Source organism: Eulemur rufifrons, chromosome 9 (assembly GCF_041146395.1).
Source record: "Eulemur rufifrons isolate Redbay chromosome 9, OSU_ERuf_1, whole genome shotgun sequence".
NCBI lineage: Eukaryota > Metazoa > Chordata > Mammalia > Primates > Lemuridae > Eulemur > Eulemur rufifrons.
The window spans coordinates 53558168-53578962 of NC_090991.1; the positions used below are offsets into that span (position 1 = coordinate 53558168).

Genomic DNA, 20795 nt, shown 5'->3' on the forward strand with positions numbered 1-20795 from the left:
TCCACCACATCTGCAGCGACTTCCTCCACTGAAGTCTTGAACCGCTCTAAGTCATTCATGAGGGTTGGAATCAACTTCTTCCAAACTCCTCTTAATGTTGACATTTTGACCTCCTCCCATAAATCACAAATGTTCTTCACGGCATCTAGAATGGTTAATCCTTTCCAGAAGGTTTTCAATTTAGTTTGTCCAGATCCATCAGGGGAATGACTATCCCTAGTAGATAGTCATGAAATGTATTTCCTAAAGAATAAGACTTGAAAGTCAAAAGGACTCCTTGCTCCGTGGGCTGCAGAACGGATGCTGTGTCAGCAGCATGAAAACAACATGCATCTCCATGCACATCTCCGTCAGAGTGCTTGGCTGACCAGGTACATTGTCAATGAGCAGCAATGTTTTGAAAGGAATCTTTTTATCTGAGCAGTAGGTCTCAACAGTGGGCTTAAAATATTCAGTAAACCATGCTATAAACAGATGCCTGTCATCCAGGTTTCATTGTTTCATTTACAGAGCAGAGGCAGAGTGGATTTAGCATAATTCTTAAGAAACCTAGGATTTTTGGAATGGTAAAGGAGCACTGGCTTCAACTTCAAGTCACCAGCCACATTAACCCCTAATAAGAGAGTCAGCCTGTCCTTTGAAGCCAGGCATTGACTTTTCCTCTCTAGCTATCAAAGTCCTGGATGGCATCTTCTTCCAACAGAAAGCTGTTTTGTCTGCAACGAAAACCTGTTGTGTAGTGTAGCCCCCTTCATCAGTGGTCTCAGCTAGATCTTCTGGATAACTTGCTGCAGCTCCTACATCAGCACTTGCTGCTTCACCTTGAACTTCTACACTATGAAGATGGCTTCTGTCCTTAGATCTCCCGAACCAACCTCTGCTGGCTTCCAACTTTTCTTCTGCAGCTTCCTCACCTCTCTCAGCCTTCACAGAACTGAAGACGAGTGAGGGTCTTGCTGTGAATCAGGCTTTGGCTTCAGGGAATGCTGTGGCTGCTTTGATCTTTTATTCAGATGACTAAAACTTTCTCTGCCTCAGCAAGAAGGCTGTTTTGCTTTATTGTTCATGTGTTGCTGGAGCAGCATTTTTAACTTCTTTCCAGAACTTTCCCTTTGTATTCATGACTTGGCTCACTGTTTGGCACAAGAGGCCTGGCTTTTGACCCATCTCGGCTTTCGACACGCCTTCCTCAGTAAGCTTAATCGTTTCTAGCTTTTGATTTAAAGTGAGAGAAATGTGACTCTTCCTTTCACGTGAACACTGAGAGGCCACTGTAGGGTTATTCACTGGCCTAATTTCAATATTGTTTCATCTCAGGAAATAAGGAGGCCCGGGGAGAGGGGGAGAGACGGGGGGCGGGGCGGGATGGCCACCGGTGGAACAGTAGAACACACACAACATTAACCCGTTTAATTCGCTGTCGCGGGCGCAACAGCAAAGACCACTGATCACGCATCACCATAACAGACACGACGACAATGAAAAAGGCTGACATATTTCAAGCATTACCAAAATGCGACACAGAGCTGTGACACGAACGCATGCTGCTGGGAAAACGGTGCAGACAGAAGTCCTTGATACACAGCTGCCGTGACCTTCAGTTTGTAAAAACCGCGGTATCTGAGAAGTGCAACAAGACACGGTACGCCTGTATAATTCAAGTTCATTATTGAAGGCTTAGAAAACAGACTTGCAAAACAAAGTCTAATTTCCCCTTGTGTATCAGATTCTCTACATTTCAATTAAAAGAATCCCACACCGTTTGATGCCTGGAGGACACACCTCCCGCTGTGATTTATTAACCATGTCCCTGCCGCCGCGTGTGCAGGTGTTTCTAACGTCTCCCCGAGATCAGCGAGACTGACACATGTATCCTGGCGACTAAACGCTTACGTATGTCCAGAATCATTTCCCTCAGAAAAATTCCTAGATACAGAGTCGCCTGATTAAAGAGAAGACTGACTTTTACAGCCCGTCACTGCCAAAATGCCCTTCTGAGCCTGTAAACTGCTCACGTTCAGACAAAATATACCTGTCATCATGGCTTTCCAAGGACAGCAGGCCTCCTGGCCCAGAGAACAGGGCCGTGCAAAGACCGACGCTATGAAATCTAATCCCGTTTCCAGAGACTCGAGCCAGGATCATTCTCCCCGGGTTCCTGGCACCGCCACTCTGCCGGTGACCTTGGCAAGTCCTCGACAGCCCCCCTTCCGAACCAGCAGGACCGAATGCCTGCCTCCCTTCCCCGCGGGGCTCTCGTACGTAAGGGAAGGGGTGAAGGTCCCTTTGCACAGAAATGCCCTTGACGACTGATATTTTTATCTGTTTGCCTGCTGGTTGTGTCCCTGCTTTCCAGCATGGGGGCTCGCCAGCAAAGACCACCCCAGAGTCCTTCATTCCCTGCCTGGAGCCAACTGCGCAGAGGGGCTGAACCCACCACAGCTGCGCGTCCTGGGCCTACGCTACCCCGTTCCTCCAGACAGATGTGGTTTCCGCCCGGACAGGGCCAGGCTGGTCCTTGGCTCTCGGGGGCATCTGAGGATCGAAGGTTAAATGCCAGGAGAACCCCCAGAGGAGGAGGCGCTGGGTGGGGAGCCTGGGGGAGCTGTGTGAAGGCACATCCATCTAAGGCTTTGCTCAAAAGGGGGGGAAGCCCATGTGCCCCCCAAGCTCTCCTGCCACGGTGTCAACTCCTTCTGGACTTAACAACCCACTCTGCATCGGAAGCTTAGGAATGACCCCCTGGTCCCTTCCCCCAGTGTCTCGAGTGCTGTGTCGTGGAGGCAGCCGGGACCCCATCGCCTGGCTGTGGTTGCAACTGGACAGCCCGCAGCCGCGTGACGGTGGCAAACGGACGGCGTGATCTTCCTCATGTTAGAGAGCCCCCGGTGGTGAGGAGGGTCCCCTGTATCTCAGGGTCACAGTGAGGCTCAGGTTTCAGCAGGTTTGTACAAATGCTCCAGACATGCCGTGTGACATTATTGTCACAAGTCGCCCTGCCTTGGTGGCACTCCTCGTTTTCCTCCCAATCCTCTCCTTGTTTCCCACGCCCTCCATGTCATGGGACCAGTGGCCTCACCAGGGTCACGCAACCCAGCACAGCAGATGCTCGACTAGCTGGAGCCAGCAGGGCAGGAGGCACAGAGAGGCAGAGCAGACCGTCGACGGTGACGTTTCTACTTAGTGCTGGGATCCCGAGCGATCATTCGAGAAGCACCTCCTGCCCCCTGCTCATGTTATCTGGGCTGGGCCTTTCTTTTTTTTTCTTTTTTCCCAGCTGCATCCTTCCAGGACAGGACTTTCTTTATTTTTAATTGATACATAATCATAATATTTATGGGAGAGAGTGATGTCTCGATACCGTGCATGGTGATCAGATCAGGGTAATTGGCATGTCCGTCATCTCAAACGTTGCTTTCTTTGTGCTGGGAACATTCACTACCCTCCCAGCTACCTGAGGCCACGTATCACTGTTAACTGCAGTCATCCTACGGAGATGCAGGCGCTAGAACTCACTCCTCCATCTGGCTGTAATTTTGTATCCCTTAACAAATCTTTCGCTCTCCACCCCCCACCCTTCCCAGGCTCCAGTATCCTCTGTTCTACTTTCCACTTCTATGAGCTCAACTTTTTTTAGCTTCTGCATATGAGTGAGAACATGTGGTGTTTAACTTTCTGTGCCTGGCTCATCTCATTTAACACAACGTCCTCCGGTTCCATTCATGTGGCTGCAGACGGCAGGGCTTCATTCTGTTTTATGGCTGAATAGTATTCCATTGTGCGTACGTGCGACGCTTCCTTCATCCATTCATCCGCCGGTGGACGCTCGCGCGGATTGCGGATCTTGGCGACCGTGGACAGTGCCGCAGCGAACGTCAGGGTGCAGAAGCCTCTGTGACATCCTGATTTCTTTTCCTCTGGATGAATGCCCAGTAGCGGGACTGCTGGATCATATGGCCGCTCTATTTTTAGGTTTTTGAGGAACTTCTATCCTGTTCTCCATAGTGGCTGCACTAGTTTGCATTCCCGCAGGCAGTGTGTAAGAGCGCCCTGTTCTCTGCTCCTCGCCTGGGCTGGGCCTTTCTCATAGTCCATCCCAGTTCTCCGAGCTCTCCATCCGGACCAAGGGAGAAAGGGCCACAGAGCTGAGCTTGGGAACAGAGAGAAGCCAGGCTGGGCTGAAGCCTGTCACAGGGAAACAGAGAACACTTCGAGTTTGCCACGTTGAATGGAAAGGGGAGGTTGATTTTCCTGTCCCACGCGTCGCACTCGCCTTTCTTCGTAAAGGGCTCCCAGGACAGAGGCTGCAGGTTTCCTGGAGGCATCATGCAGGCTCTTGACATTCTAGAAGGGGCCAGGGTGAGGGAGGACTAGCGTCTACTGAGCCTCTTCGATGCTTTTGTATACTTGACTCACTCATCAAAAATTAACTCTACTATGGCAAACCCAGTTGAGAAGTTTAATCCTGCTTTTATAGAAGAGGAAACTGAGGTTCAGAGAGGCACAGAGCTGGGATTCAGAACCAGTCACACCTGGCTCCAAAGCCCAGGCCTTTTCTCCCAGAACCTTTTGCATTGTCTTTTTTCTCTAAAATGTCCATTTCTTCACTGTGACCTTGGCTAAGAGTCAGCCATTAAGGCATGCTCTGACCAGGACCGTCCCTGTGACCAGCAGGGTCTCAGCAAAGCCTGGCCCAGCGGCAGGCAGTCTGTTTTGCCACATCTGTGGAGGTGGCCCCCACTCTGACAGTTGCCAGGAAAGCCCAGCCAGTCTCTCCTGACTGCATCCAGAAAGGGTCAAATAAAGTCTCAACCCAAGCCAGATTCTGTCCCTGAAGATGTCCTAATGTGAACTCAGTACCCACAGAACATCCCACCATGGAAAGCCAGGCTTTTGCCTTAAAGCCCGTCTCTCCCTCTCCTAGTCACTCGCGGGTCCAAGGGTACAAAGAAGTGGGTGAAGTCACTGCATCTTCAGGGCCACCCTGGAGAATCACACCCCACACTTGGCTCCAAAGCCCTGGTGTCATTTCTTCTCAAGTCATCTGTTTGCTGCTGGACAGTGGGGAACAGACAACCAGGTGACACTGAGCCAACGACGTCTAAACCAGGAAGCCCACACCTGCGCAGTCGGCCATCAGTGACCTAGGCCAGGGTCAGAAACACTTCTCTGCAAAGGGCTGATGGTAAACAACGTGGGCTTTGAGGGCCACACAATCTGTCACACCCCTTCAACTCTGCTGCCGTAGCACAAGAGCAGGGTGGACGTGGCATTACCAGTGGCCATGTCTGTGTTCCAATAAAACTTTATTGATAACATCAGGTGATCAGCCCAGCAGTGGATGTAGCTTATCAACCCCTGAAAAAGGCCAGCAAAGTTTCAGGAAGCTGACTGCCTTCTTGGGACCCAGTCATACCAAGATGGTCCCAGGACAAACTGCTGTGGTTGCCTCCTGATGTATGCACGGGGGCGGGGGCAACAGCCTGGCTCCTGCAGCTCTCCTGGCAAAAGACGTGTGACCTGAGTCTATTGTGGAAATGTCAGATGCTGCAAAATTAGATAGCAGTGATGGTTGCACAATTTCGTTCATGTACTCAAAATCACTGAATTCTACATGTTAAAGGGTGGCTTGAGGCCAGACATGGTAGCTCACACCTGTAATCCCAGCACTTTGGGAGGCCAAGGCAGGAGGATTGCTTGAGGCCAGGAGTTCGAGACCAGCCTGAGCAAGAGCGGAGACCCCATCTCTACTAAAAATGGAAAAATTAGCTGGGTATGGTGTAGCACCTGTAGTTCCAGCTACTCAGGAGGCTGAGGCAGGAGGATCGCCTGAGCCCAGGAGTTTGAGGTTGCTGTGAGCTAGGCTGATACCACAGCACTTTAGCTTGGGCAACAGAGCAAGACTCTGTCTCAAAAAAGAAAAAAAAAAGGGCCGGGCGCGGTGGCTCACGCCTGTAATCCTAGCACTCTGGGAGGCCGAGGCGGGTGGATTGTTTGAGCTCAGGAGTTCGAGACCAGCCTGAGCAAGAGCGAGACCCCGTCTCTACTAAAAAAAAATAGAAAGAAATTATCTTGCCAACTAAAATATATATATAGAAAAAATTAGCTGGGCACGGTGGTGGCGCATGCCTGTAGTCCCAGCTACTCGGGAGGCTGAGGCAGTAGGATCGTTTAAGCCCAGGAGTTTGAGGTTGCTGTGAGCTAGGCTGATGCCACGGCACTCACTCTAGCCCAGGCAACAAAGCGAGACTCTGTCTCAAAAAAAAAAAAAAAAAAAAAGTAATACACTCTGAACAATTTTGCAGGTCACAAACGATTCTATAACATCATTTAAAATGACCACTTATTATTTTGCTACCAAGATAGAGCTTAATCTTTTCTCCAACAGACAGGAAAACCTCATGAATAAGAATTCCCTCCCTGACGGCTCTATCCATCACCCACAGAGCAGCTGGCCCCACTCGGGGGACCCTCTCCAAGCCAAAGTGGGTCTAAATCAGCACCATTTTGTTAACGCCACCTCATTTTAAAAACCCTCTCTTCTTGCTCTGCTGTTTCCTAGCCACGTGACCCAGAGCAGTTACTTGTCGGTCTGTGCCTCGGTTTGGCCATCTGTGAAATGGGGACAATAGGAGAGAAGGAAATGAGTTAACGCAGTAACGTGCGGAATCACACTTCCAAGCTCTTACTGCTGCCGCCGTTGCTGTCAATGTCACCATCACCTTCCCTTCACAGAACTGTCCTGATTCACCTCCCAGCTCCCCAGCTGCTTCCTGGCCTCCCTCTGGAGGTGCCAGGAACAGGTTTGGGGTCTGTCGTCCACGCCTGCCTGTGTGACAACCACAAACACAAGGACAGGCGGGGCCAGGGTCTGGCACAGAGAAAGCCTGGGTCCTCCCTCACTCGAGAGCTTCCCGTGGGCACGGCCGGAGCCTGGGCATTTTGAAACCTCTGCCTCTCGCCGACCTCCGCCCATGACCTGGGAGCCAGGCCAACGGTCACCTCCTCTCCAGCGAGGAGAAGCTGAGGCGGAGCCCACTTGTCCAAGGTCACCGTGCTGGGTGTCACGGGCCCAGCCTCTGACCACAGGCCGGCCGGGCCGCGGGGCTATAAACGTCAGTTCCCCTCCGCGCCCGCTGCCTCTTCCTTCCCCGCCATGTTCCCTTTCCTGTCGTCTCGGGCTCCTGCGCACATTTTCCACCGCCTGCTCAAGCTCTCGCTAGACCCTTTCTTCCCCAGCCCCTATTGTCACCGCATCCCAGCAGAACCCAGAGACCTGCACCTGGCCTGACCACCTGACAGGTGAGGGGACAGCTGGCTCCCGGGCTCTGGGGTCACATCCCAGAGGCATTGCCTGCTGTGTGTGCCCACAGCCCTGGGCCCCTCAGCTGCCGGCCTGCCTTCCATCCCCCGAGTCCCCCCAGCGCAGGTGCTGGCCCCGCTCACCTGGATGAGGACCAGCCTCTCAACAGTCCTCTGCTGCCCCAGCTCCCTCCCCACCCCACCCGCCTGCCACCCAGCGTCTTCCCTGGTACAGCTCTTGGAAGGCCACAGAAACCTCCCCTGGGTCCCACTGCCGTGCCACCAGGCTGGCCACGCTTCTGTTCCAGTGACCCTTGACCCTTTCCCCCTGTCCACGCCCCACTCCAGCCCTATGTGCCACGGCTGGGGCTTATCTCGTCTCCAATCAGAGCCACCCCTCAGGGCCCATCCCAGAGGCCTCGCCTCACTCGGTGGCCTCATGGGGCCGTCCTGGCCTGCCAAGAGGTCCAGCAAGAGCTGCCACCTGCAAGGTGACACTGCTGAGCACTCCTGCCTCGTTTTCCCCAAGACAGGCCCAGGGCCGACTCCGTGCTTTGTGTATGGGAGGCATCCAAAGAGCAACTGCTCAATTGTAAAACAAAACAAAAAGCCCCAGACGTGTAAATCCCGTAGAAAGCAGCCATCTGAGACACACAGCGACGCCAGGCCCTCGCTAGCATCGCGGTTTAGCGTTGTCACCGCCCGCGGGTGCTGCCCAGCTGGGATGGTGGTTTTAGATGAAAGGCACCTGCCAGGGGCTCCTTCCCCAGGACCTGCGGGTAGACGATGACCCTCAGAACCTTCCAGATCTTTGGCAGCCATCCCTGAGACTGAGCTGGTCATGGAGCCGTCTCCGCCCATTGTCATGTGATACATCTGAGCAGACTCAGGCTGCGGGGGACAGGGAAGGTCTCTGAGGGACAAAAGAAGATTGCTCAACATTGCTCCAGCCCTGAGACCGGGCAACGTTCAGAAAACAGAAGACTCAACACTGATAAAATACTCCCTTTAAAACGGCAGTGACCAACCTTCAGGGGGTCACGTGTCCCTTCGAGAATCTGGTGGCAGCCGAGGCTACTCCACACACACAAAACAGTGCATGAACACGCTCACACACGTAACCTTACTGTTAACAGTTTCGGGGGTCGTGCCCCCCAGGCCTATCTCTGGGCAGGTGCCCATAACCCTGAGTGAAGGCCCCTCGTTTATAAAGACTACGCCTCTCCTCGCTTTTCTAGAGCAAACACTCCCTCAACCTGCCTGGCTGGGATGCCTGAAGCTTTACCTGAGATCCTAATCTGACCCGGCCGACCTGGGAGCAGCTCGGCTTTGTCAGCTGTAAGACGGGCTCCACGGGCGGGGTCTCTGCGCCCGCCCCTCTGCCCTGCACGTTCACGCAACAGCGGGGCCCGCAGGCCAGGGCTCCAGGGGTTTGGGTGGGTGGGCCCTGGGAGGTCCCGAGATGGGGCTGGGGGCCCTGCCTGCACCGAGACACTGATGCTTGTGACCACCCCTCAACTGGAAGCCTTCCTACACCCCCCTTCCTCCAGCTGCTCCTCCTCCCACACTCTCAGGGCACCTCACCTGCTGCTCACCCCTGACCCCGACACTCTGGGGTGTCCACCGTCTCCACGTTCCTGTTCAGACCCACGAGCAACCAAAACAAAAACTTGGCCAAGCACTCTCAGTATCAGATATTCATTGAAAATTACAAATAAGTACAACTCTCAATCCATATACTAACCATGCATGACATTTTCCTAGCACCAAAATTGTCTTGGGTACCCACTTTGGAGACAACCACTCTGTGCAAACATTGGTGGGCATCGGAATCACCCAGACAGTCTTGAAAATCCCAGCACCCACCCCCGGGCCTGAGAATTCAGGCAGCTGCCTTTTACCAAGCTCCCCGGGCAACCCATGCCGTCATTCCACAGCTGAACATGCGCAATGGCTTGCCCTGGGCCCTCGGGATGGAAGGCAGACTTCATGTGACAAGCCTGGCAGCAACATTTGGTCCCAATCCCCCTGTTGGGTCTCCCTGCCCCTCTGTCCTCCGCTGTGGCCTGCTCTGCAGCCAGAGCTCTCACCTGTGCTGGGGCAGGCGGCCCCTTTGCTTAGAACTCCGGTGCATGTCCTCACCCTGCCACCGCCAACTGATGCATGGTCCCCTAGCTCTGTCCTCTAGTTTGGGGCTCCTCAAGCTCCCTCATCTTGATTTTCTTTCTTTTTGGAGACAGGGTCTTGCTCTGTCACCCAAACTGGAGTGTAGTGGTGCTATCGTAGTTCACTGCAACCTCAAACTCCTGGGCTCAAGCGACCCTCCTGCCTCAGCCTCCTGAGTAGCCGGGACTATAGCTGTGCACCACCATGCCTGGTTTTTTCCTATTTTTTGTAGAGATGGGGTCCTGCTCTTGCTCAGGCTGGTCTTGAACTTCTGACCTCAAGCAATCCTCCCGCCTCGACCTCCCAGAGTGCTGGGATTACAGGCGTGAGCCACCACGCCCGGCCCCTAACCTTGATTTAACTCCCCTTTTCCCTCTTGGGAAAGACCATCCTGGCCATGGACGGCTGGGTCCCTGGTTTGTGGGAGTGTGCGCACGTGCATGCACGGGCAGGGCGGCGTCCAGGGCAGCCCCGGAGTCACCCCCTCCCACCTCTGCCACCTCTGCCTGTCTGTGCTCCCTTCTTTTCATCTCCTCTCATGCTTTTTCTTTCTCCTGCTGTTTCTTCCACCCTCCCAGCTGCCTGGGATCCTCAGAGCACATCTCTTAGTTGTTTTGGAACCCAAAAGGCTCACCCCCACTGGCGGCCCCCTGATCACCGCATTGGTGGTTCTGCCTCAGGACTAGGATGGCTGCCTGCCCCTCCCGGTGAGCCTGGGAGTCCTCCACATCCCATCCTCCACATGCTCAAATGTCACCAAGGGATCTGGAGCCTGGAGCTGCACCAGTGGGATCTAGCTGGCAGCCAGCCGAGACAGCAGGGAGGAGGGAGGCAGACACCCAGGCCCACCCGCAGCACACGGACCACAGGCAGGACTGTGTCACTTGCTTTGCACCTCCAGAAGGGTGCAAATTCCAGAGGCCCCAGCAGGTCCCTGGCTCGTGCTGTCCTCAGATCACAGACAGGGAGGCCATGTATTGTTGGGGGGCTTCCAGCACCTGCCACACCTCCAGGCCTCACACTTACCTCTCTCCTATTCTGGGCTCCCAACCTGGGAGCTGCCACCAACTCAGGTTCCAGACACTCCCCTGACAGATCCTCCCAGGGACAGTGTCCAAAACTGAACCCCAGTTTCCTCACGGTCCTCTCCTCCACCTGCCATTCGGGCTCCATCCTCAAATCCTGAAAACGCATTTCATGTCGTCACGTGGCCACTTCTGAATTTTGCTTATCTGATCTGGAAGTCTGTCTGACAGCGATTGTTTGCCAAACCACGCCAGTGTGACTTACTCTATGCCACGCCCCGGCTGTCAGGGAGGTTCTGCAGGAGGCCTGCCCGCCCCACCAGGCAGTTTTCACCCCACTTCCTCATGTGCAGTTTCCCCTTCCGAGGGCAGGGAAAACGGTCTTCTCCCTTTACGTCCCCCGGGGCAGAGTTGGCCACCCCATAATTGCTTGTTGAAACACAGACGAGCTTGATACAAAAGTCAGGCTGTACCAACAGGCAACACGGATCAATCACGCACCGCCCAGGAGTTGCCAACAGCTCCTTCAAAGAGCGCACTGGCCCCTTGCCCTGGAGGCCTGACTCAACTCGCAGGAATCCGACGCTGCCTTGCTTCCCCCAGCACATGTGTCCCGGAGACAGAGGCGTTTTTGAGTGCATGCATCATGTTTGCTGGGGTGGCCCCTACGACCTGTCCGGCCCCCTCACTGCCCTATGGGAAGCAGGCCACCCTTGGCCTGCTCGCCCTGGGACCAGCACGTGGGCCTTGGCTGTGGGCCCCTCTAGCTGGTGCTGGAGACCCTCAGAGGGTCTGCAGAAAACAATTTCTGGAGTGGGAACATCCTGGGAGAGATGGATCGCAGAGGTCTTCTAGAGCAACGTGGCTTTGGGCATTGCCACCCAGGCCAGAGAGGAGGTTTTATTCTCTGGATTTACCCTCGATTCTAGAAATTGGCCCAAGCAGCCTGTGTCTGCCAAGCAGCTCAGCTGGCTAAGTAACTCCAGGCTCCAGGCATGGCACTGCCTGAATGGTGAGCCCACGGCTGGGTTCCAGCCAGATCACCGGAGCTGCGCAGCCTCGCGGTAGATGGCGAAGGACTCCATTAGGTGAGGGGAATCAGGCCAGTAGCGCGCGAATAGCGCCGTAACTGAGACACAAAATGCTTCCCGTTCCTCCTGATCTTCCCGGAAAGGACAGGGACCTGGGGCCTTCTAGGAAGAAACCAGATCATCTCTCACCATCCCTTCATCTTAAACATCACAACCTCATAACGAATTCTCTTTGCCAACCACAGTTCTAATCCTACAGCTGCAAGAGCTACTACAGAGATACCTCCCAGGAACCCTTACACGGGCGGACAGAAATCTGACTATTCCCTAAGCCAATCGCCTCTTGTAGACACCAAGCCATTTAACAAGCCTGCACACAGCAAGAACAAGAGGAGCCAGCATGCCACAGAAAAAGTCAGCCTTTATTAACCCCCAACGTATACCCTTTTCCAAGACCCCTGGGCCACAGCCATGGTTCCACAAAATCCCCTGTGGGGCTTTGAAAACTACAAAAGCTGAGGTCTGTGCTAGACCCTCTGCATCTGCAAAGGGACCCAGGTCTGTGTAACCTTTAAGAGCGCTCCAAGGCAACTCTGCTCTGAGCCAGAACGGGGAAGCATTGCTGAGTAAGTTACAAACCCGCATCACTTCAAAGAGAACAGGACACTGGAGAAGAGACAGGCCACTGCCGTCACTGTGGGGTTTATTCCAGAGGCCCACCCTGGGATGCCCTCTGCCGCTCGTCCCGAGTTGGCCGAGCACAGAAGGGGTGACTGGGAACAAGAGGGCAGTCTGGGTACACTTGGGGTGTAGTTTCCCGAGTTCATGTCCAGCCAGAACACGTTAGTGAGGTAATCAAGTTAAGGTGAGGTCACCCTGGATCAGGGTGGGCCTCAAATCCAGGGACTGGTGTCCTCACATGAGGGAAGCTTGGACACACAGGCACACACAGCGGAGAAGGCCCGTGAAGACAGAGGCAGAGACTGGGGAGAGGCTCCTACAAGCCAAGGACACCAGGACTGCCTGGAGCCTGCAGGGGCTGGGCAGAGGGTCTTTTTGGGGCCTCAGGAAGGAACCAACCCTGTTGACACCTGGATTTCAGACTTCTGGACTCCCAAACTATGAAGGAATCAGTTCCTGTTGTTTCAGGCTGCCTGGTTTGTGGGGGTTTGTTACAGCAGCCGCGGGAAACTAATGCTCCGGGCTTGGCAGTGCAGCGTGGGCATTGACTGGGCCTCTGAGCTGGGATGGGGTTAAAAGTTTTAGCTACAGAATGATTTTGATGCGACGATTTGGACACCGACACCACAATCCAGGCAGAGGGAAGCACCGCGCAAGGCAGAAGGAGCCTGGTGCCGCCTGCCACCGCTGCTCGGCCCCTGCCGTGCCCGATCCAAACCCTCGGCAGGAACAGAAGCAGCTGCCTGGACGTGCTCCCCTGGCCGCTGAACTGTAGGGGTGCTCCCAAGGCCCAGCTCCTGTGAACCAGAGTCCTCCCAGCCTCAGTTTACTTCTGGGCTTGGCTCGATTCTGCCCCACAGCTCTCTGGTCGGCCAAGGAGGCTACACAGGGCTGGATTCTCGGGGGACACCCCCGACAAAGGCCTATCCCGGCTTCCTCACTGAAGGAGCCTCTCCTTTGCCCCCAGAGCTTGCGAGCATCACAACCAAACGGGAGAAAAGGCCTCATTCCCCCCAAATCGGGTTCTGTGGAAACTGCTCTGCAAACAGGTACCACGCCCTCAGCCCAGGTGGCCTGAGCCATGTGATCCCCACAGATGGGGGCAGCTGAAAACTCCCCAAGCTGGGCAGCTGGCAGCTCAGAGAGCTCACTGGGTGGGGCACGAAGTCCTGGGAGGCGGCACCGGAAGGGCAGTGTGGACAACAGGGGGAACAGGGAACCCCTGGCTTCTCTCTGGGCAGGTGGGGGATGCCAGCCTCGCAGCCTCTGGCCCGGCACAGGGTACACAGCGGCCGTTGGAAACCAACGAAAGGGAAGGCAGAGGGGCTGTCGGGGCTCAGCCTAGTGTATCCAAATTTGCCCCAGGAAAGACAGCCCGCCAGAGCCAGGGCTGAGGAGGCCTGCAGGTGTCAGCCCTGGGTGGAAACCTCTGGGCCAGCTGGCTCCTTCCATCGCTGCCGCCTCCGCAGATCAGAACAAACAACTGGCCCCTCCTCCCTCCCCCCCTCGCTAGTGCCCATCTTTGGGGGCCATGCATCCTGAGGGTAAAGCAGCCACACAGGCCCCCCTGGAATGTTTCCAGTTTTTGCCCGTGTCCTGAAAAAACAGCCATTGGCAGCAAACCCTCAGGGGTCCTGGTCCCTACCCAGCCATTTGTAGGGCCTTCTGGGCAGGGCCCCAAGCAGGGAGCTCGGCCACGGGGCTCCACCGCCTTTCTCGCCTGCCGACTGCTGCTATGGAACCCCTGGGTCGGGGGGCTTCCATGCTGCCCTGGCTCCATCCGTGAGCCCCCAGATGGGGCTTTTGGGAGAAGCCCCAAGAGAGACGCCCTTCCCCGCCCCGCCCCAAGCCCAGGAAAGCCCAACTCCAACCTCACCTGTGAAAGTTTCTTCCCGGGGTCTCCAACCCTCCAGTCCACCTCCACCCCATACTGTGTCCCCCACTCTCCCCGCCCCCAAGGCTGGCATCCCAGGGCGCGCCGCCTGCCAAAACCCAAGCAGTTCCCTGGCTCCCATTTCTGGGGCTGGAGCTGCAGCGGAATTTCGGTGGAATTTTGAGGTTGCGAAGCATCTCGGCAAAGAGAGGGAAAGCAGGGGAGAGAAGGGAGGGGAAAAGAAAGTAGGATTGGGGCGTCCACTTGCAGGATTCGGGAAGGGGCCAGGGCGGGAGGTGGGAGGGCGCCGGCGAGGGCTGGGTCTCCGGGCGGCGGGGGAGGTGGCCCACGGGCGCGGGGCGCCGCTCCTTACCTACATCTGCATTGCAAAACGCCTGTTGCGGGTGCACCGGGGAGCAGCTGCAAGCGTCGGCCGGGCGAAGCAGCGTCCCCAGCAGCAGGAGGCCGAGCGCCAGCCGCAGGCTGCGGGCCGCGGCGCCCATGGCGGGCTGGGGGCTCGGCGGTCGGGCGGCGCCTGGGGCCGGGCGCTCCTCGGCGCCGGCTGCGGGCGGCTGCGGGCGGGCGGGCGCGGGCTGCGCGCTCGGCCCCGGGCGCCGGGCCGGGGGCTCGGCGGGCCTCCGCGGCGCGCCCTCCTCACCTGACCCACTCGCCGCGCGAACTTTCCGGGCTCTTTGTCTCGGGGGCGGCGAGCGAGCGGCGGGGGCGCGGCCACCAGACGGAGGAAGAAGGGTGGGGGCGGCAAGCGCGCCGTAGCCAGCTCTGCTCCGCGGTGCCTCCGGGGACGCGTTGGCTGCGGGCGCGGGCCGCGCCGCCCTTTTATTGCGCTCGGAGGCGCCTCGGCTCCGCCCCCGGTGGCCGGCGGCCAATGCGGGCCCCGGGCGCTCCCGGCCGCCCCCCGCCCGCGCCGCCCGCGCCTCGCCGCCCTCCCCGGCCCGGCTTTTGTTGCGCCCGGCCCGGCCCGGCCCCCCCAGCCGCGCGGGGCCTGGACCAGCGCCGCGCACCTGGCCTCCGCGGGCCCTGGCTCCGCGCGGGGACTCGCCGCCTAGCCCTGCGCCTCCAGCTTGGCTCTCGAGGGGCGCACGTGTGCTCCCCGGCCACCCAGGGTCCCTTAGAGGCTAGTCTCGGGTTGAGCAAAGGGATGTGCCCTTCGGAGCAGGGGCCATTCCCTGCCCCACCCCCATGTCCTCTGTGGCATGGTGGGCTTGGGAAACTCGCTGAGGACTCTTTTTGTAAGGGAGGCCTTAGGATTTTAAGTGGGCTTGGCCGGTTTGTTGGGCGGGGAGGGGAGGGAGGTGTGGTTACTGTGCACAAAACAAGATTCTATGTAGACGGGCCATATTTTTGACCAGCCAACAAGAGACGGGGGTGGGCCCGGGAGCCAGTAGGGCCTTCCGCACCGTCCTCCCACAGGCCCTCCCCGGGCCGGCAAGTGCAGAGCCGAAGGACTTGTCCCAAAACAGGTTTGTGTTCCAGGAAGGAACATAAAGGTGTGGACATATGAAGCTGGTAAATTGGTGACCGCGGGGCTTCCTGTGTGTCAGCCAACCTGCCTGTGCCCCAAGTGCGCCCTGCGCGCCCCGTGCACCCCGCCTGTGTCTCTCTGGGCACGGTGGGCGCTGTCGCCCACTCCTGCCCTCGGTGCTTTTGCACTCCAGCTAGGGAGACCGAAGCCTAGGAAAACAACACAATTAAAGAATCACTGGCTGAGGCGGGAAGATAGCTTGATGCCAGGAGTTCGAGACCAGCCTGAGCAAAAGCGAGACCCCGGTCTGTACAAAAAAAAAAAAATAGAAAAGTTAGCCAGGCGTGATGGCACCTATAGTCCCAGCTACTCAGGAGGCCGAGGCAGGAAAATTGCTTGAGCCCAGGAGTTCGAGGTTGCCGTGAGCTGTGATGATGCCACTACACTCCAGCCTGGGCGACAGAACGAGACTCTGTTTTTTTTTTTTTTTTTTTTTTTTTTTTTTGAGACAGAGTCTCACTCTGTTGCTTGGGCTAGCGTGCCGTGGCATCAGCCTAGCTCACAGCAACCTCAAACTCCTGGGCTCAAGCGATCCTCCTGCCTCAGCCTCCCGAGTAGCTGGGACTACGAGCATGCACCACCATGCCCAGCTAACTTTTTCTATATATTTTTAGTTGTCCGGTTAATTTCTTTCTGTTTTTTAGTAGAGACGGGGGTCTCGCTCTTGCTCAGGCTGGTCTCGAACTCCTGACCTTGAGTGATCCTCCTGCCTCGGCCTCCCAGAGTGCTAGGATTACAGGCGTGAGCCACTGCGGCCGGCCGAGACTCTGTCTTTTAAAAAAAAAAAAAGAACTGCTAAACTGTGTGGTGCCAACTTGAGGTATGCAGCTTTGGAAAAACATTGAAAGAATGGAAAAATGGTCTCTTTCTGTTTATGTATGTTCCAAAACAGACAACTTGGAGAAAAGTTAAATAGGCAGAGTGGTTATTTTTAGCACCCCGACAAATCCAAAGTCACCTTTTCAGCTTTGTCCGTGTAAGCTAGAGTTATGTCATTCACACAGATGACGTTTGAGACTAACTTTTTAAAGTACAGTTGATTCAGAAAATTATTATGTGTCAGCTGCCTGTGGCCTTTCCTTTTTTTCTTTCTTTCTTTTTTATTGCGAGTGGACCAAAATGCTGTGGGACTTTTCAGGGTCCAGAATCACTCGGTCAGCGGATGAGAGAAGCAGGTAACTTAGAGGCTGTCAGTCTTTGGGGCAAGGTCTGTACCTAAGTGATCAAGTGTTAGGGTGACGATGCCTCAGAGCAGGCGCAGTGGCCGCACAGAAGGAGCAGAGTCAGTGTGGGCTGCGTGGGGAGGGGGCCCCGGGCTCCAGCTTGGGGGGCAACTTGCCTGGAGTGACGGGACCCCCAGCCCCCAGCCTCTCACCTGCGTCACAGGCTGTCCACCCCACCAGCACACGAGCAGGCTGGAGTCTCTCCCAGGAAAAGTTTTGAGAAACCTTCTGTGGACCCCACTTCCCCCACCAGAGAGCACCCCATTTTTCTGCTCCCTCTACGACATTATCTCCTCTAAACAGGTGTCCACACGAGAAGTTTCCAGAGTCTACAGAACAGAGAGAAGCCCCTGGGGCAGCAGGTTCCAAGGCTGGAACGTGCCTGACTCAGTGGAGGCCTGGGGTGAGGCTGAGGGGCCTGAGGAAAGGGGACTGAGGCAGGAGACCCAGCAGAGGGCCCGGGAGGATGCACACTCCCATGAGTGAGGTCCGCAGCCTTTGGAGGGTTCCAAGTAGAAAGGGGCAAAATCAGACACATCTCTGACAGAGTGGGGCTCTCTGGGGGGGCAGGGCAGGGGCCAAGGGAAAGGGAGGTGGTGACCCTGAGGTGCAGCACACGGCTTTGCTGGCCTCCCGGTCCTCCCCTGCCACGAAAGGTGATGAAAACCCCCTTCCTAGAGGAGTGCTGGGACTGGCCGGCGCTGCAGGTCAATGCTCGGGGGCGTCTGAGGTCCGAAGGGCCGGATGACTGCCCCATATGCACTTCAGGGCAAGGGAAAGCCGTCCCTGAAACCAGGCCTCCCTCCCAGCCAGAGCCCCCAGCGCACCTCCCCGCCGTCTTCCTGCTGCCTGGGCCAGCGCCTGCCCCCCTGACCAACTCTCCCTTCCCTCGCAGTCAGGATCATCCCGTCTGGAAACCAAGGCGGCCGAGGCCTTGGGCAGCACTGCCAGAGACAGGGAGCAGACTCAAGCCTGGCTGCTGGCGGCACAGGCCGCTCCTGTGCTTTCTGCTCCGTGGCCGGGAGGGCTGAACCATGTGGGAAGGACACGGGAAAGGGCTGCCGCACCCCATGGGGGAGAGCAGGGGTCAGGATGCCCCAGGCCCAGGGCAGGGGTGGGAACAAGGAAGGAAGACCCTGGCCTGGCATCTCCCTCCGTTGCCTTCACTCCTAACAAGCCTCCTCCTCTTGTCTTGACATGGGTGGGGGAGTGACGGGGGGGGGGGGGGCCGCAGCCTGCTGGACCGAGGCTTGTACCTGCTCCAGGGCGGTGTCTCTGGATTCTGGGGACACACAGAGGAAGCAGCACCTGCCAGGCCACTCTCGGGCAGCGTGGAGGGAGGGGCTTCCAGGACCTTCAGCCCACACTCCTGGGGCCCCACTTCCCGCAGGGAGCACTCCCCTTGCGCCCCCACCCACTCAAAGAGACTTCCCAAGGCGAGCAGCAGGGCTGTGAGACCGCCCGCCCACGCCAGACACACCCAGCGAACACGTCCTGGGCCGGACGGGTAAACACTGTCCAGGGCCGGGGAAGTGCCAGCGCCTCCTCCGCCTGCTCGGCTCAGGTAGGCAGGGCCTGGCTGTGCACCGTGTGTCCCCCAGGAGGATGTGCTCCTCTTCTCACGGACTCGCCCTCCCCGTCTGGACCAGAGCCACCTCCCTGAGCAGGCAGCGTTCTCTCCCCGGAGACAGCTTGAGCGCAGCTGAAGCCCCCACACTCTTTCCAGCAGGTTGGTGGGGAGCCAGATGGTCTCGTGGGGAGACAGGCGTCAACACTGGCCACACATGCCCAGGAAGCTGGACCCCAAGCCAGTGGGCCAAAGCTCCGGCTGCGGTGGCAGCATCTTGGGCAGGTCTGGGGGGAGCCGGGAGCTGGTAGCTGTGGGGGACGCTGGGGCGTGTGTCTATGTGTCTGGCTGTCTGGAGGGTTTCTGCAGCCTTGTGACATGCAGCTCTGAGGGGAGTGGGCAGCCCACTGGCACCGTGAGGGCCTTCCCCCCGAGCTGGGCGTCAGACTCTTGGCCACAAGGGGTGGGTGGTGCCACCCAGCCCAAGTGTCTGTCCCCAGCCTCCCCTAGCCGGGCTGTTTACGTTGGGCCATCCTGGAGATGACATGAAGGTGTCAGGCGTGGCCAGGGCCTGGGGGGTGAGACAGGGTGCAGTTTACTGAAGCAGCTTCATGGTCAGTCGTGGGTGCTCTGAAGGGCGTTTTGACATGAATTTCATCCTTTGTCCTCTCTGCTCGGGGCCGGGCTTCTCAGCCCCGGCACGGCTAACACCGGGCTGGATCACTCTAAGTGGCCGGGCTGTGCCGGCACTCTAGGATGTTGGGCAGTGTCTCTGGCCTCTGCCCACTGGATGCCAGTGACAACTCCCACACACAAGCGTGACAACCAAGAATGTCTCCGGACGTTGCAAAATCGCCCTGGTTGAGAAAACTAACTTAAAGAAACTGATAAAAATTTTGGTCCTGAGCAAAGCAAGGTGCAGAGACACAGGAATGACAGGGTCCCGTCTTGCAGAGCCGTCGATGACGCACCTGGGGGTGAACGTGTATGCAACCTGGAGGACAGTGGCATCACACACTGTGCCGCGACGTGGGTGTCAGGGGACAGAACCAAGGGGAAGGCAGGGAACACAGGAAGTTTCTTTTTGAAAAGTGTCCATGATAAAACAGCACGCATGCTATTTCATTTATGTGAAATGAGATATGCGGGTGGATCTAGGCAGATGTACATGAAGGTGTCCTCGAAACATTACTGGGGTGCGGCTGGGGAGTGGGGGCTTAGGTGACAGATCTCTCTGCCCTGCTCCGTGTGCTGGAAAAGCAGTGGTCAGGTGAGGGTTCGTGAACTGGATGGCCCTGGGGGCAGAGATACAGTATTTTCCCCATACTGTGTATAACGCCGTTAGAGCCTTCTCGGCCACAGCTGTCAGGGTTCACTTTCAAATGACCCGGCGCCGTCATCTAGCCGCCTTGGTTCTCACCTCCCTCAGGTTTTAATTTGCCAAGTCCTTTGCCATCCCACAGGGCACCTTTAAGGAGGTGGGAACCTGGCCTCCCCGACCCCCATCTCCTGATACCCTGCCTCCCCTTCGCAGGCAGGCACCCCTCGGGGCAAAGCCTCCTGGATTCTAGCCCCTGCAGGCCCCTGTGCAGGGCACAGCCCCCGGCAGCAGCCCCAAGCCCCTGCTGCTGCGATCCAGTCTCCAGTGATTCCAGAAAGAGAGGAGGAGAGAGTGGCAGAGAGGTTGTCCTGGGGCAGGCAGGAAGTCCATGACGTCATTGGCACTAGGAGACTGCCACATCTGAACTACTCCCATCAGCCGTCCCAGACTGAAAACACATAAACCCTCCTCCAGGGAGGTGGCCCTGGTACAGCACGGGTTTCACTGCTGGGCTGGGAAGCCTTTAGGGACCTTGTAGCACGCGGACTCTGGAACGCCAGTGCCTCTCCGCCCCGCGGCCAGGTTTCGCCTCCTGTTTGACTCTCTCCCATCCTTCAGGGCGGGTCCGGGCAGGGCCCTTGGCCTTCCTTGCAGGAGCGAGGGGGTCTCAGGGAGCGAAGCCCCTGCAACCAAGGACTCCACAGAATCTGCACCCCCGAGCCGGCCTGCCTTCCCCACCTCCCCCTTCCCTGCCTGGCTGCCTCCCGCGCCCGCCCGCGGCACTGGGCTCTCCTGGATCCTCCGGCAGCCACATTCCTGCAAGGAACAAGGCGGAATCTGAGAGATGCCGCCATCCCTTTCAGGCTTGCCGCTCCGCTTTTCCTCGTGCCCACCCGTTTCCTCTTGGCCCTGGGCATGTGGTCATGTGCTTCCTTTCATGGGCGGGTTGGGGACCAGGGCCAGGGAGCAGAGACGAGAACCTGGTGCTCCTGCGTCCCTGCGAGACGCTGCCCAGCCCAGCAGGCCTTGTCCAGGCCGGCTTTCCCGGTTTCAGGTTCCCCTG

At 57.2% G+C, this 20795-nt stretch overlaps 1 protein-coding gene across 1 annotated transcript in view; it reads right to left on the bottom strand.

Annotated features, from left to right (window-relative positions):
• The window catches only part of TIMP2 (TIMP metallopeptidase inhibitor 2), a 51129-nt gene extending 36481 nt beyond the window's left edge, over positions 1 to 14648 (bottom strand). The window contains exon 1 of the mRNA XM_069481760.1: positions 14452 to 14648. Within this exon, the coding sequence (XP_069337861.1) occupies positions 14452 to 14581 (130 nt within the window). The 5' untranslated portion in view covers positions 14582 to 14648. The remainder of the gene's footprint in view (positions 1 to 14451) is intronic.
• Positions 14649 to 20795: the final 6147 nt, after the last annotated feature.